This window comes from Azolla caroliniana, unplaced genomic scaffold (genome assembly GCF_043228905.1).
Source record: "Azolla caroliniana isolate FFs.n. ecotype wild unplaced genomic scaffold, voAzoCaro1.0.p SCAF_6, whole genome shotgun sequence".
Taxonomy (NCBI): Eukaryota; Viridiplantae; Streptophyta; class Polypodiopsida; order Salviniales; family Salviniaceae; genus Azolla; species Azolla caroliniana.
The window spans coordinates 5,058,610-5,074,289 of record NW_028230441.1 but is presented as its reverse complement, the minus strand read 5'-3'; the positions used below and the strand labels follow the sequence as shown (position 1 = coordinate 5,074,289).

Genomic DNA, 15,680 nt, shown 5'->3' with positions numbered 1-15,680 from the left:
TCTTGTCTCTACGTTTCTCTCGCTTTCTCTCTGTCAGTCCTTCGACGAGCCACAGGAGCTTCAGCCCTTTCGTTCCTGCAGAGGCGCTATGGCCCCCGCTGTCGCCGCCAAGAGAGGCGCTGGCCCTTCCAAGGGCAAGAAGAAATCCTCCACGTTCACTATCGACTGTGGGAAGCCAGTGGAGGACAAGATCATGGACATCGCCTCTTTCGAGAAGTTCTTGCAGGATCGCATCAAGGTCGGAGGTAAGGTCGGTGTCCTCGGAGAGTCTGTCTCCATCTCTCGCGAAAAGAACAAGATCAGTGTCACTTCCGACAGCGTCTTCTCCAAAAGGTATGTCTAGAAACTCTATTGTCTTGTTGTTTTTCTCATTGGAATGCATCTGTCGTCTGTTTTCTGGGATTTATTTTCTTTTCCTGCGTGTAAATTTAGTGTAAGATATTGTTCTGTTTCTAAACTTGAAAAATGATATTGATTTCTATCGACTTCTCTGCAGTTTCTCGCGTCGACATTTGTTTTAGCTTCGTATCGTTACACGTTTATGTTTTATTATGCTGGTGGTTAATCTTTTCATTGAAATTTACTGCTAACTTTTCGATTTCCAGGTTCCCATATTGTTTGTTTTACATGGCCAGAACGTGTCTCTGATTATTATTCTATCAATGCAATAGAATGTCTGATTACCTAGGAGATGTTATATTCTCATTTGTTGCTCACAGAATCGTTCTGTGTTTGAATTCTGTGTCTATTACTGTAGTACAATTTCAGTCTGCTTATGAAAATTATCACTTTGATTTGCTGCTCTCAGATATCTGAAGTACCTGACAAAGAAGTATCTCAAGAAACATAACGTGAGAGATTGGCTCCGAGTGATTGCATCCAACAAAGATAGAAATGTATACGAGTTAAGATACTTCAATATTGCTGAAAATGAGGCTGAGGAGGAAGATTAGTTTAGATTATGAATTCCAGGAAGCTTATCGTAGTTTTATGAGAGAATTATGCTGTGCTTATTTTGCCTTCAATTTTGTATCTTTAAACTTTCAAAAGTCCGCTATGGAACTCTTAAGTTTGATATTGCAGTTTCTTCATTGAAGATATATATTTATTTCTTCGGACAGTGCACATTTACTGATAGTGTTGATGATTTTACAGCCTTTTCAAGACCTCAGTCAATGATTAACCAATTGCTCTAGTTTTTTTTAAGTATTTTGCTTAGTTCTGTTGAAGGGTGACTGTACATTAGCTGGTATTACCAAATAGTTATTTAGGGTAGGTTTTGCTTTTGCTTCAAAATCGGGTCTTTTTCAGTAATTGTGATTGCCGACCTTTTTCTTTGTATTGGATTCGACCATCAGAAGAACTTCAAACTATTATCATTTTGCTTTGAAAATTGGGCCGTTCTCAGTAACTACGATAACTGCTATTTTTTCCTTAAATGTGATTAGGGCTGGGAATTGTGGAATCAATGATCATTTGATCATAACTAAAGTAGGTTGTTTCAGCAAACCCAAGTGTCTTCTGGTAATGAGTAGCAAACATAAACTACTCTCAAGCTATGATGTCATAAGCTTATTACTAGGGCAAACTCTAATTTCTCTCTCTGAATCATCAATTATCAGTCATTGTACTTTCCGGAATGTAATTTATACTTAGAAGGAAGTAAAAATAAGTAAGAAATCACCAATGTCCCAAGTTTGATAATTTGCTTCCTTGATTATTACAATGATTAAATTCACTACAAGATGATTAAGAGGAACGTGAAATCTTCTGCTCTTTGGTTAATCTTGTAGAACAATGAAATCCTTTTAAATAGTTTATAATTTCACTGCTGTACTTTCTTTACATTTTACATAACCACATTTGTGTCCTTTTTAGGAAGAGCATTAAGGTTTACGAATTTATATTTATATCCTTTTATAGTTTAGGAATTTTCCACGTTTACCTAATGTCTAATAGAAGCCTCTATATCTCCGGACCTTGTTGTGATATGTTTGGTTGATACTTAACATGAGTTGTTTTTGATGGGTTATCCAATAGAAGATTAGATATATTCTACTTACCTTAGTTTGACAACCATGAAGATGACTAAAGAGCAATGGTGACATCAAATTGTTTGTCATACTTAAGAGTATAATTGACAAAATTCTAGCTGAACATTTATCATACATTCCCTATATGCTGTCCATAAATATGACCAATCTAAGGTGGAGACTTATAGAGATATTGATGTGCAAATATTTTGTCAGACACTAATAGAAGCGGTACAAGTTTTACCAACGCATTTCATGCTAGATTTATTAACCGAGTACATAAACTTGCAGATTTAATTTTGAATACAATCCCAAAGACAATGGAAATGGATAAACTTGTAGAGGCTTGTAGTGATATGATATGGTTAAATAAAGTGATTATTTAAATTGAACCATCCCCATCCAATCTCGAAGACAATGGAGATAGGTAAACTATGATGGAGGCTCTTAGCAATATGAATGTGCAAAATGATAGAATCAAGCAAACTATGAATTAAAATGGAATGCTTTGATTCCTTAACTCCCATATTAAGGGACTAGTTGCAGGCTAGTGAAGATTTGAAATGCGCAAAAGCACATGGTCAATCAAAGCATTTTGAATTCAACACTCTAAATCCAATTCCAAGGACAATAGAGATAGTTACACTTTGGTGGAGGCTTGAAACGTTATGAATGTGCAAAATGACATGGCCAAACAAAGGGAGAGTTTGAATAAAGTGGGTTGCATCCTTGAACTCCCATATTAAGCAAAACCTCGCTAGCTTGTAGCTATCCGAAAAATGCAAAATCTCACAGTTGAGGAGCAAACCAAGAGTTTTGAATTGAACCATTCTAGCCCAATCCTAGAGGCAAAATGGAGGTAGCTAAACCGTGGTGGAGGCTAGTAGCGATCACGAAGATGCAAAATTTCAAGCTTAGGTCCGAATAAGAACGAACAGGGACACTTTCTTCAAACGTCTCGATGATGCAAGACGAGGTTGGTGAAAGTAGTGACTTAGGACATACAGGATGCCATACCTCAAGACATATGAGATGCCATGACTCGGGACATACGGGATGCCATGACTTGGGACATACGGGATGACATGGTCGAGCGAACTAGCAATATAGTTTCAATGGATTCCCAGACATTTGACGGACTTTCGTGTTACATATACATATATACATACATACATACATACATACACACACACACACATATATATATATCAATATGTATGTAAGTAGGTAGATGCCCGCGTAACGACATCTTGCCCAAACATCATGAAGAAGAGCCATGGATGGATGAAATTGTTAGAAGTGTGTGTCCACGAAAATTTGTGTGGGTTTTCTTCTTCCTGTTCTCTGTCTGGGTTTCTATAACAAAATCCTCCTCCCCTCCACTACACCCCCCACATGAACACTCTGTGCAGACCCCTTCGAATTGCTGGCTCGCCATCTCCTTCCCTTGGCATCACCATTTGCAAAGAATGGGCAACGAGGCTTCCCCTCATCCTCCAGAGAAGGCCACTCTGCGTTAAAGGTACGACATTCCTCATGACACAGTGTTTTGTTGAACACACAATTGGTGTAGTTCTCATGACTCCTCATTTTATGCCAATGAATCCTGCTTCTATCCTGTTGCATTAATCCATGATTATGATGGTGGTGTTTGTAATGAGGATGCTTGTGAGGGTGATGGTGGTGATGATGATGATGATGCCACAGCACGTGATTTGATGATGGTGATCATGATTATGAGGATGAAGGTGTAAGGATGATGATAGCAATGATAACACTGCCACTTCTCCTTAAGCCATGTTGCAATGAAGTGTTACCTCTTTTCAATAAATATTGCAAGGAAATTTGTCTCATGCTTCTCATAATGATGCATGTGCCATCTTTTTGCGAGAAATGTGTTGTGTATTTATCCTCCAGGAGCTACACTGAAATGAGCTATTATCCCTTTTTGAAATGCAGCTTGTGAGGAAATTTCTCATGCTTCTGGTGACACCTTGAGACCTTGGGTGTCTTCTATAGGAGAGACGATTAAGGACTCCGGCATAAAGAAGCATATGCAAATTGTGTTGTTCTCACCACAGGTACTTGATGCCAAATTCTCAAATATGTGGCATTGCCTTATTCATCGAATTTAGGTGCTTACAGTCAAGGTAACTTCAATGACCATGAATTGAATCGTTTACAGGCCCGGTTACAAGAAAGATATACCAGAAAAAACAAAGAATTCTGCATTATAATTGTAAATGAAGTACATATAGCTAGATTTCACTATAAAGTACATTTTCCTTCATATGAATTAGGTGTTTATGAAGGCCATCTAATGTTAGAATCCAAGTTAGTTCTATGTAGGAGAAATAATATTGGGCTGCTGAAGAACAATTCAAAGGTTTTCTCAAAATTACAGATGCACTGCAATTCTGTTTTCTTTCCATGCACACTCTATATTATGATGTTCTAATCCACCTTTCCAACTACTTGCACAAAATATACTTGTGGACAGTACATTACCTCCTGTACATACTTGTAACTCTTTGTAGTATATATAAGTCATACAGACCTTGTGCTCCCATGTGTTGTGGATGTACATTAATTTAGCATGAGCCTCTACCACAATTTGATGATGCATCCATCTTCACTTGCATCCAATATTCTATGCGATGCTGATGCTTTAGTCTGAAATTTCCTGGATACCATGGATACAAGGAGGGAGTAGGAAGTAGCCATTGAACATGCCTACGGTTATCATGACTTTCCAGTATGCAAAATGGCCATCAGAAGAACTCGAAAATCACTTGGAAGTTAAACGCTAATAGAGGAATTTCAGAAATTTCTCATTGGAAGATGTTAACGGGAAAAAAATGCATAGGGTAGTATCAGATATCATATATTTTTGAACCTCAACCTGACCTCAATTGATACTTGAGGCACTAGTTTTGAAAGATGCTAACAGGAAAAAAGGCATAGGGCAGTATCAGAGAACATATATTTCTGAATGTCAACGTGAACTCAATGGAGACTTGAAGCGCTAGTGATTGTACTCACAATCAAGTTCATTGATCTCACCTTTCAAATGATAGTGCCTACATTTCACAACAAGAGATTCCAGGGGTATTATTACCTTCTTTCTCTTTTCTTCCTAAGACAGTTTATACCCTCAATTTATAGATAATATTTGTAAAAGAAAAGCTAAATAAAGTGTTGAATTCTTTATTAATATCTCCAAGGGTACTTCACATTTGCAAACATTACCTTGTTTTCAGAACTTACCTTAGATCCCCCTTAAACGCTATAAATGTCATGCTATATTGCTGGCTAAATTTGCTCATTCTTTAGTTGAATATCACTGGATGGACCAGCAATACCCATGATTTGCAGTTTAATGTTTGTCTTCATGTTTTAATACTTTAGTTTTGGATGCTTTGCAATATTCCCAAAATTTCATTCTACCTTTATGATATCATATGCCAGATATTGTTCTGAGATTATTTATTGCTGGTTGCTCAGCCGCTGTCTGGTAATGCAGATTGCAGGAAATACCGGATCTATTGCAAGGACTTGTGCTGCCTCATCTGTGGGACTCCATCTTATTGAGGTGGCAATTCAACTTGTGCATGAATTTAACAAATACTCAAATTTCATGAATATTTTAGCTTTCTCTTGCTTTTGTCTATTCTCTCACATACATCTACCTAAACTTGTTGCTTCTATCTTCAGTGAATGTCTTCTTTGCTAAGTAATATTTTGACCATCCCTGCTTGCACATTGCACCTCAACAGTTCTTTGTGCACAAGGATTGCGCATAATAAATATACTTGGGTAGGCAATACTAAATGAGAGAGGCACCGAAAGGTTAGAAGACGCAGCAAGGAAAGCCTTTTAGTGCCCGAATTATTATTTCAATGTAAAATTGAGATATATATGTGTCATGCTTTCATCAATGTGGTAGACAATGATTTTGATTTGGAGTGCCTTGAAAAGAGGAAAGCTTACTTGATCTCTTCCCCGTCTCTGTTTTGGATCAATTGTGAGATAGCATCCAGTGCTACTCAATGTGTAGTAGGACTTATTCTCTTGGGAAAACCCTCCATGATGACCCAATTTGTATTTCCCACTTTCCTATTGATGTTGTGAGATTGTTTTGGATGATCTTTGAAAAGGCTTAGTCTTTCTTTTGAGCACAGAAGCAAACTTGGCTTGAACTTGGAATATTCTCCCAAAGCTAAAAAACTCAGTATAAACCAAACCTTAAAGAGCCATTGGAATGGTTGCTTTGGATGCGGCTTGAATATCAAATGAGCTTCATATAATTTAGGAGCCTCTGACTGTAGAGAGATATGGCTGAAATACAATTTTTCTTGGTGCCTACTTCTATTTCTGAACATTGTCATAACTTCTGTTTATTCCATTGATAGTTGTAACATAGGAAATGACCGGATGGATGTCATGCCATGCCCACTAATCCCGAACATGCTGGGGATAACATTAAGTAGGCAGAATACTACATTTAATATTGTGTTACCATGTTTTCATATCATGTTTCCATTTGATTTCTCATTTTATGTGGTGTTTTATAACCTTTCGCAGCCTCTCGGGTTTCAAATCGATGATGCAAAATTGAAGCGAGCTGGTCTAGATTACTGGCCGTATCCTGCTTGATATGAGCATTTCTTTTGTTTCCAACTCACAAAAACTCCTGATGTTGACAGGTGAATTTTCTTTTTAATGGGATATAGTGATGGTTTTACTTTTTGGATAGCTTTAAGGTCTAATGTTTTTGGGAACAGTACCCATGACTTCCTTTTTATTGCCCCCATTTTTCCATGGTTGACCCTGAAAGAGCAATTCTTCTTCAATATGTTTTGATAAGTTCACTACAACTGCAATGATATCCATTGCTTGCCTTAAAATTGGGCAGATATGTTTTTGTGAAAGTACATGCTTCATGGAGGGAATTCATGGATTTCTTCAAGCAACAGGTATTTATGCATCTGCCCACATCTTTATCATGGACACATTAATGAGGATGGATGATGGTTTCCATGCAGGAAGGTGAAAAGAGGCTCGTGGCATTTACGAAAAGGGGAACTTGCTTGTATACTGTAATCTCTCTCGCTTTCTGACATAGTATGGGAACATGATTATATTAGAGACTTGGCTTGACTAACTTTTGCATCAAAACTACAGCTTTAGTTAATTTAAACCACAGTTTTTTTATTAATGTTCAGACCTCTCTGAAGTGGATTGTTCATTTGTTGTATCAATTTTCTGTCCCTTAAATATGTCTTCAGGACCTTTTGTGGATGTAATGTAATCCTCTTTACTCTCTCTTTCTAGCACCACTGCTGTACTCATGGATATATTCAAATACATTTTTCTTTTGCTAGTTTCTATGAGTTAATTAACATCAGCAGTTGTAATCTTTGTTACGTGTCCCCACATTATGTGTAACTTTCAATGATTTCTGTTCTCTCTCTTTGTGTCTGAATTTAAAGAGGAGTTACCAACATTGATTGATGGTATTATTGTATCAATGATTTATATTCTCTCATTCCCTGTATCTGAATTTAAGTAAAATTGCAACTGCTGATAGATGATATTATGATTTCTAACTACAGGAAAAGAAATACAAGCCAGGTGACTGGCTTGTATTTGGGGCGGAAACTACTGGCCTTTCTCCAGAAGCTCTGCAGGATTGTGCTGATGAGCAGAATTATGGTGGGGGGAAAGTGAGGATACCAATGGTGGACACATACGTTAGATCGTTAAACCTTGCTGTATCGGTCGGGATTGGAGTTTATGAAGCCTTACGCCAGTTAAACGTACTGGGGAATATTTCATGTCAGAACTCTGATGCTCAAGATATGGTACCCGATCTTCCTGAAGAGATCATTGATGCTCATAATCTTGAGGTAGAGTCTCCACTCCATGCAATGCAGCCATAATCATAATTGACAATGCTTTATAGCAAATCATGTATTTTTGGGTACATTCCTCATGTGTTGTTCCCCATAATATATTTTCAATGCCATGGACAATTCACATTTGGGGCAGCATGTGTCAATTTTTCATAATTTAGAAACCAATATAAGAATCTTCCAGGCAATCATTACTTTTCATTCTTCCTATTATTTTCAGTCTTTCAAGGTTTCCTAGTGCGTGATCATTTTTGTATATGCACATTGGTCTGTTTTTGGTTCATATCCGAGAATTGAGATAATGCTGGGTTTGCTGGTCGTGTTGTATTAACACAAGTATGACTCCATTAAGAAGCTTACAATACAAAATACATGAGGATACTGTCTATTTTTGTTTATGTTTTGGTTCTTTGGTTGTGTTTTATGGTTTCAATATAATTCTCATGCATTGTTACTCAAACAAAAGTGACCTCCACAATGGTTAAAACATATGCAATGCAAATGCATTCTTGAAATCCTTTCCTGTTAGATATAATCAGTGATCAGCCCCAAGTTGTAAATCTATCCCCATATGTGCTCTTAGAGTGCACATTTTGTGATAGCGCCCCAAATGAGGAGCAACTAGTGTGCAACTCGACCATATGGGTCGATAAGATGTTAATCTAGGAAACTGTAGATGCGTAGGACAATGGATTTAGGAAAGAGCGAAATAGGTAATAGGATTGGCTAATCAAGTCAACTAGAATATTTTGTGGGCAAGTTACAATGTACTTAGTCTTGAAGTATGTGCCATTGACTTCAAGATAAGTACTATCTAGCACTAGCTTGTATCTAGGGAGTTGTGTCATATTAAATGACAAGTCAGTTGACAGAAAAGGAATATCTCCACTACTATCAACTGACATGCATATTTAATGTTACACTTAGACCAAACAGAGAATATAATCCACTCTCTTACACAATGGTGGATTGATCATCAGTCCCCACTAATTTTGTAGTAAGCTGGTCCAGATCCCATCTAAGCTCCAAGGTGTGAGCGCATGGGTGAACTACCATTGTGAGCTACTCTTATATGTAATAGAAGTTTTGTTTTCATATATCCTTTTCTGTGGTTGTAACTCTATATATACCTATCTAATCAATTCTCAATATTGCTAACATGGTATCAGAGCTGAGAGGTTGATCTAGATTAGCTATATACAGGTAGTTGCTGTCTAGCAGCACAGAGAAATAGAGAGAGAAAAGAAAGAAAGATATATTTAACGTATTCTAAGCCCAAAATTGGCCCATGAGACAATTGGTTTACAACAAAATGGGTATTTATCCAATCATCATAACTAAAATAAAAGTAAAGTAAAAATAACTTAAGCTAAAAGAGTTCTAGTAGTGTACAAAACATGGTATACTTGATAAAAAAGAAGTGACTTTGCACTAAGCCTAATTTCAATTCTACCCAAGCCTCTCAAAAAGAAGTGGGAGGTCAAAGGGTTTTGGTGTGGGTGTGACCCATGGTCCTGGTGTATAGAGTGCCCCAGCCATGGCTTCTAAGCAGTGTAGCTCACGTTCTCTTATTTTCTTTATTGCTTCTACACCACGTTGAGTTGCTTTGAAACCTGACATCCGAGGGTGTTTGATTCTTCTTTGATTTTCTGCTTCATCAAGGAAAAGCCCGAGTGGTGCAGGTGTGTTGACATTTGTTGTCTTCCCCTGTTCCTAAAAAACTTCATTTGTTACATGTTGGTGAACATTAGCAACATTATTGTCAACATTTTGTAACTTATTCTCTCTGTGTTGTTTTAGTTCTAGGATGTATCTGCCTAATTTCTTTATATCTAGAGTATCTAATAATTTAGGGAGGGTGGGAGATGAACCAAGTATGTCTTGGTATTTTGCCCTTATCTCGGCGTAGGTGGGACATTTGCATGTAAAGTGGTACTCATCCTCTATCGCTATGTTGCATAACATACATATCCTTTCCTCCCTAGGGACTCCATTAGTACATCCATTTTCAATTTCAAGTTGGTGAGATGATATTCTAAGTTGACCAATGGCAACCCTTAGTGCATGTGGTAAGAATACATCTAGATATTTTGGCCACGTAATAAAACCTAACTTAGAGAAGTGCATCAAGTGTTCCTTATAGTACAACATTTTAGATGGAAGTGGCTCTAGTGGGGTGATCCATTTATACCAAGTGTAAATTTGCCATATTTCTTGGTGTATTACTTTATTGCGGTCCTCATGAGAGATTAAAGTGTTATCAATCGCGTGGTCATACTTAAGGGGGGGGGGGGGGGGGGGGGGGAGGTTATTAATGTCTAGACCATTCGCAAGAAGCCAACTCACCATCATGCCATACCATGAGCTAGTATAGCTGGACTCATACAATGATCGAGAGGCCTTAAAGGCTTGATGGGATATTCTATCATGTGGTTGGTTATGTAATATCCTATGTATAAAGACTACAAGTTGAAAAAGTGCCTCTACTAACATCGGGGGTAGAGTGAACTCAACCCTAATAATGTCATGTGGTACTGTCCATTTGCTTCAGAGTTGGCGTGATAACAACATCACCAATGGTCTCTCTAATTGCATCCACATGAAAGATAGTAGTCTTGGAGCCCAAACCACTAATTCATACATGAGGGAGGGAGTCACTAATGAGTCAAAGAGTCACCCTTTAGTCCGTTGCTCTTGAAAGTATGCTTGATGGCATTGTCTCTCGAGGAGTGAGAGGGATGCACGTCCTCTCGTAAGTCTATCCTTCGTTGCTTGTGTCATCGAAAATTTACCTGAGCGGGCACTGAAAGTGACTCCGCGATAGACATATGATCCAACCACCTCAACTAGGCTATGGGAGATAGTTAGGTGACACTTAGCTCTTACTTGGGCTGATGTGTGGAAGATAAGGACTTTAGTTTTCCCTTATCATAGGACAAAACTGTGTTTGGACTACATAAAATGCGTTTCAAAAATGCAAAAGAGCAATTGAAAAACCTTAGAGAATTTGAGATGAATCTTTCCATATATTAACTACCAATCCTCGTTGTGCGCAAAAGTCATCTAAGGCATTAAGGTGCCTTTGTAGGTTGTGTTCAGATTTAGAGAGCAAAGCTATGTCATCTGCATAGAGCAAGATATGAACCTGAGTATCCCCAAGGACTACTCCGTTGCCTCCCTTACGAGCAATAAAATCTGTGATCTCATCAATGTAGATCCCAAAAAGAGTTGGAGATAGGGGGCAACCTTGTTTTACACCAATAGTGCTAGTGAAACAATCAGATAGGCCACCTAGGCATCGAACATACCCAAACAATTGTTCATATAGTGTGTAGATGGCCCAAACCATGTCATCTGGTATCCTCAAGCTTTTAAGCCTATCAAACAACCGCTCTCTAGGGACCGTGTCAAAGGCTTTGCGAAAGTCCACAAAACAACAATATAACCTCTTCTTGCGAGCCTTAGTCTAGTCAATTAAGCATCTAAGTGTGAAGATATGATCAATAGTGGAGAAGGCTCGTCTAAAGCCAGCCTGTTCAGGTGCGCTCTGCCTCCATTATTGCACTATATAATTTAGCAAGGGTATGACCTATCATAATGGTCCTATATATATTTGGGTCCATGGGGTCCCCTCCTTTATATATGGGGGCCACTGTGTTCATAGTCCATTGTGGTGGAAAACCCTCAGTGAGGGCACGATTGAAGATTAGAGTTAGCAAGGGAGCTAGGCACTCTCTCGCATATATGATGTATTCTGCTCGCACTCCTATGTGGTCCATGGACTTCCTATGTTTTAATTTCTTTATGACCTTCGTGACCCTAGAGGTCGTGAAGAGTGTCCCCATAGTAGGTCGGGGTGTAGAAGGCACTAGAATGGGTGGTTGGTTTGGGATTTGGTAAAGTCTCTCTGTATATGTGTGCCAGATTTCGGGATCTTCGATGGGTGTTTGTGGTCTTGGTTCCCGTTGTCGTGCCTTTCGACGCCGGATCGTTTGCGTGAGTCGGGTGGGAACTGCTGGGGTTTTGGACTAGGAAGAGGAGAGTTTTAAGGCTAATAAGAATATAAATATGTTGTAAGAAAGAGTTATAGCAAACTCGTGAATCCCACGAGTGTATTATATTAGATTAATCAATATGAATATAAGAATATAAATTTGGGTTGAAAGAGAATGATATAGAATCCTCGTGAATCCCACGAGTATAGTTTATTAATTGGTGTTTTTTAGAAACATATCCTGTTTCCAAATATTTTTTTACACACCTTACATATCCACTGAGGTTTTGAACTAGGAGAAAGAAGAATATAAGATAAGGCTAGTAATGAATAGATTATTAGAAAGAGAGATAGAAATTTCGTGAATCCCATGTGTGTATTGTATTCGATTAATCAATATTTAGATAAGAATATGTATTTAGATTGAAAGAAAGATATAAGAAACTTGTGAATCCCACAAGTATAGATTATATTATTTTCGTGAATCCCACGATTATATTAATTGGTTGGTGTTTTCAGAAATATATCCAATATCCAAGTATTTCACACACCTATTACATTGTGCTCCCCATCCTTATGTAGTGATGAGGGAGTCTTAGGAATCCATGCTTTTTTTTTTTTCTAACTATAGACTCCATGCTTTTCCTATAGATAGACTATATGCTTTATCTAAAGTGATCATGCTTTTTCTAACTTGTGCGTTTTTTATCAACTATAGCGTTCATGCACGCTAGATGTGCATGTGTAGCTTTTTCTTTTAGCACGCGTTTTCTTTTAACTAAAGTTTATCTTAAGCGAACTAAGTTTTCTATGTGGAACATCTACTTTTTAACACTAATGAAATGCTAGTGCAATGGTAAGACATTACATTATTAAGATGGAGGTGCAAGGTTTGAGTCTTGCCCTATGCATGTTATATATATTTTAATATTTTCTACTATTTATTCATATTTATTAAATCGGTACTTTATAAGTTTTTCACGTAGTGTATGAAATATACTATGACACCGTTGTCGTGAAGATTTCTGGTTACAGTGTGAAACCAGGATGGAATGTGCAAGTCGGTGGTGTGCAACATGTGCACATTTACAATGTAAAATTGTGTATAGAATAAAGAGGGAAAATTTATCCCACATTGTAAGGTCCCTCCCTCATTGGGCTATAAAAGGAAGGGAGGTGTCACTTGTGAGGGGGTTGCCTATTTTGAGTGAGAGAGACATACCACTTAGGTCGAGGGTTTCCTATTCGGTTTTAGGGTTTCTTCTTGGGTTTCCTTTAGGGTTTTACTATACTTCTTTACTTGCTTATCCGGTTAGGGTTTTCTTGTAGTCATTTGGTGCAGCCTATGCGGCCGTGGTTGTAATGCATGTGGTGTTCTTCTTAATACAAACCATTTGTGTATCTTACCTCCATCTATTTCTCGTTCAATGTTAATGTTTTATTCCTTCTCCTCTTGAGCTAAGCTTCCATTTCATGTCTTACTTTTTATCCTCTACTCCCTAGTCCAAGACCCCCGTGGTCCTGCCTTGGATCCTACACGCGCTCGCAGATTTTTGCAACATAATTTGGTGAACCCGACGTGAAGAGGCGGCAAGGGAGGACGGAGATGGAAGACGATGACTTCGACTTTACGGAGATGATGGCGAAGATTGTGATGGATGCCGAATGGAAGAAGGCGAAGCGAGATGCGGCTCAACACGCCGTCGAAAGGGTGGTCGGGCGAGTCGACCGGTTCAAAGGGGGTGATGTCCCAAAATTTTTGGGAGCTTACAATGCCGAAATGATGGAAAGGGGCGTGGACGAAGCAATGAGGCTGGAATATTTTTGTCAAGTGGCGGCCGTATCGATGCACAAAGAGGTCAAGGAGCTTCGAGAAGCTCACGAGTCGTGGGAGTCCTTTTAGGGAGCTCTATTGGAGGCGTACAGGTAAGCGAAATCGGAGGGGCGAGGTCGGCATGAGTTCGATCGATGGGTGGCGTCGGTGAATGCCCATCGGAGCGCAATGGAAGCATTGCAAGAGTTCGAGTGTCGTTTCGCTCAACTCTCGGAGCGGGATCGTAGTTCGATGGGGGTGGACAAAGTCCTCCTATTTTTGAAGACGATCCATCGAGAGGAAAGAATGGACATTCTATTCGAGCTTCAAGATGATCACGGAGCACATGGTGTCATCGAGGAGTGGTTCGAAATAGAGTGGGTGTGCCCGCAACATGATGCGAGGCAGTCATCCACAACGAGGCCCGCGAGCGGCGGAGAAGAGAGGGCGGTGAGTGACTCTGCACTACCGTTGGAAGAGAGCTCAAGGCATGATGGGTCGGAGGAGTACGACCTAGTAGCGCTAATACAAGAGGCATACAAGATGGTGAAGGCGAAAATCGAAGCCGAAGAAGGGTTTATTGCGGAGTCGGGCCCCAGTGATTCGGAGGACGCGGAGGAAGACACCTCCCTATATGTGGACGACAGGGCCTATGCGGAGGCCGAAAGAGCGTACAACGGTGGCGACGTGGGAGAGGGTGCAGAGCAAGCGACCCTCTTGTCTTGCGGTGAAGGGACGACCATGGATGAGGCCGGTGACTACGAAGCGGGGAGCGCCACTTCGGGAGTGGGCGGAGGATTCGGGACACGGTGACCTTAAACATCAAGTGGGGAGGAGACGAGCAGCGGTGCCGGGACCTTACTCACACCGGTTCTAGAGACTCCGACGGCCGGCCCGAGTGCCGTCGTGAGGCCTAGAGTGACGAACGGTGGTGGTGGCAAGGCGGGCAACCAAGACGACGGCAAGGAGAGTGAGGAAGAGGAGGCGACAAGCGTAATCGAGGCTTGCGCGATTGTAGACGGGGTAGCTGCGGACAACGACGTCCGGACGGAGGCGGCTACGGACATGATTAGCGGCGGTGCCGGGACCTTACCCACACCGGTTCTAGAGACTTCGGCGGCCGGCCCGAGAGTCAGCGTGAGACCTAGAGTGACGAATGGTGGCGGCGGCAGGGCGGGTGACCGAAACGAGAACGAGGAAGATCCCTCAACACTGGGGCCGGAGACTTCAGCGGTTGTGTACCAACATGAGACCGGAGAGATGGGCGGTGGCTGTAAGGATGCGAGGCCCGGAGTGGGCACGTGCGGAAGGACCGAAAGGGAGGCCAAGAGCGGCAAAGAGGAGAGAGTTTGGAACCAACTAGACCGGAAGACGAACCAATCGATAATCTGACACGATCGGAAGACAAACCGGTCAGTAATCCGACACGACTGGAAGATGACGCGGAAGAAGTTTGGAGCGGGGTCCGGTCAACCAGGTCCGAACAGAAGAAGAGCCGGCAAGGTCAGGATTGTTTGGTCGAACCCGTACCGGCCAGTTACGATCATGGAAGAGAGCCGACCGAACCGGAACCCGATCGATCGAATCGATCCGGGCAAGGGCTATGCCGACATGATTGGAGGTTGAGGTACACGAGCCATGACACACGGTGGGAGCCGATGAGCGTGAGAAGGAGGTCAAGCGGACGCAATGACTACGGTCCGGTGGAAGACCGGAAACAAAAGACTTTGGCGGTTGCGGATCGACCTAAGATCGGAGAGACATCGGGTGGCGGCGAGGAGTCGGAAGCTGGAGAGGACGAGGTTACCGGAACGAGTATCCGATACAGAATGATGGACGAGCGGGGCCAAGACGGTAAGCCAGAGTCGGAAGGGGCTACGACAACGAAGGGAGAAGAGGCCGATGCAGAGGTCGGGACTACAACG

The 15,680-nt window shown here is 40.7% G+C and overlaps 2 protein-coding genes across 2 annotated transcripts; both read left to right on the top strand.

The window, feature by feature from the left end:
* Nucleotides 1–1,116, top strand: LOC147862756 (large ribosomal subunit protein eL22y-like). Its single transcript, XM_087321728.1, has 2 exons — nt 1–333; nt 809–1,116. The coding sequence occupies exons 1-2, from the start codon at nt 89–91 to the stop codon at nt 951–953; spliced, it is 390 nt and encodes a 129-aa protein (XP_087177854.1). The 5' UTR covers nt 1–88; the 3' UTR covers nt 954–1,116.
* Nucleotides 1,117–3,364: 2,248 nt separating this feature from the next.
* On the top strand, nt 3,365–8,136 carry AGL26 (tRNA (cytidine(34)-2'-O)-methyltransferase). The gene is made up of 7 exons (XM_087321857.1): nt 3,365–3,555; nt 3,993–4,114; nt 5,557–5,625; nt 6,618–6,676; nt 6,949–7,009; nt 7,079–7,132; nt 7,649–8,136. The coding sequence occupies exons 1-7, from the start codon at nt 3,429–3,431 to the stop codon at nt 7,973–7,975; spliced, it is 819 nt and encodes a 272-aa protein (XP_087177983.1). The 5' UTR covers nt 3,365–3,428; the 3' UTR covers nt 7,976–8,136.
* The last annotated feature ends 7,544 nt before the right edge of the window (nt 8,137–15,680 follow it).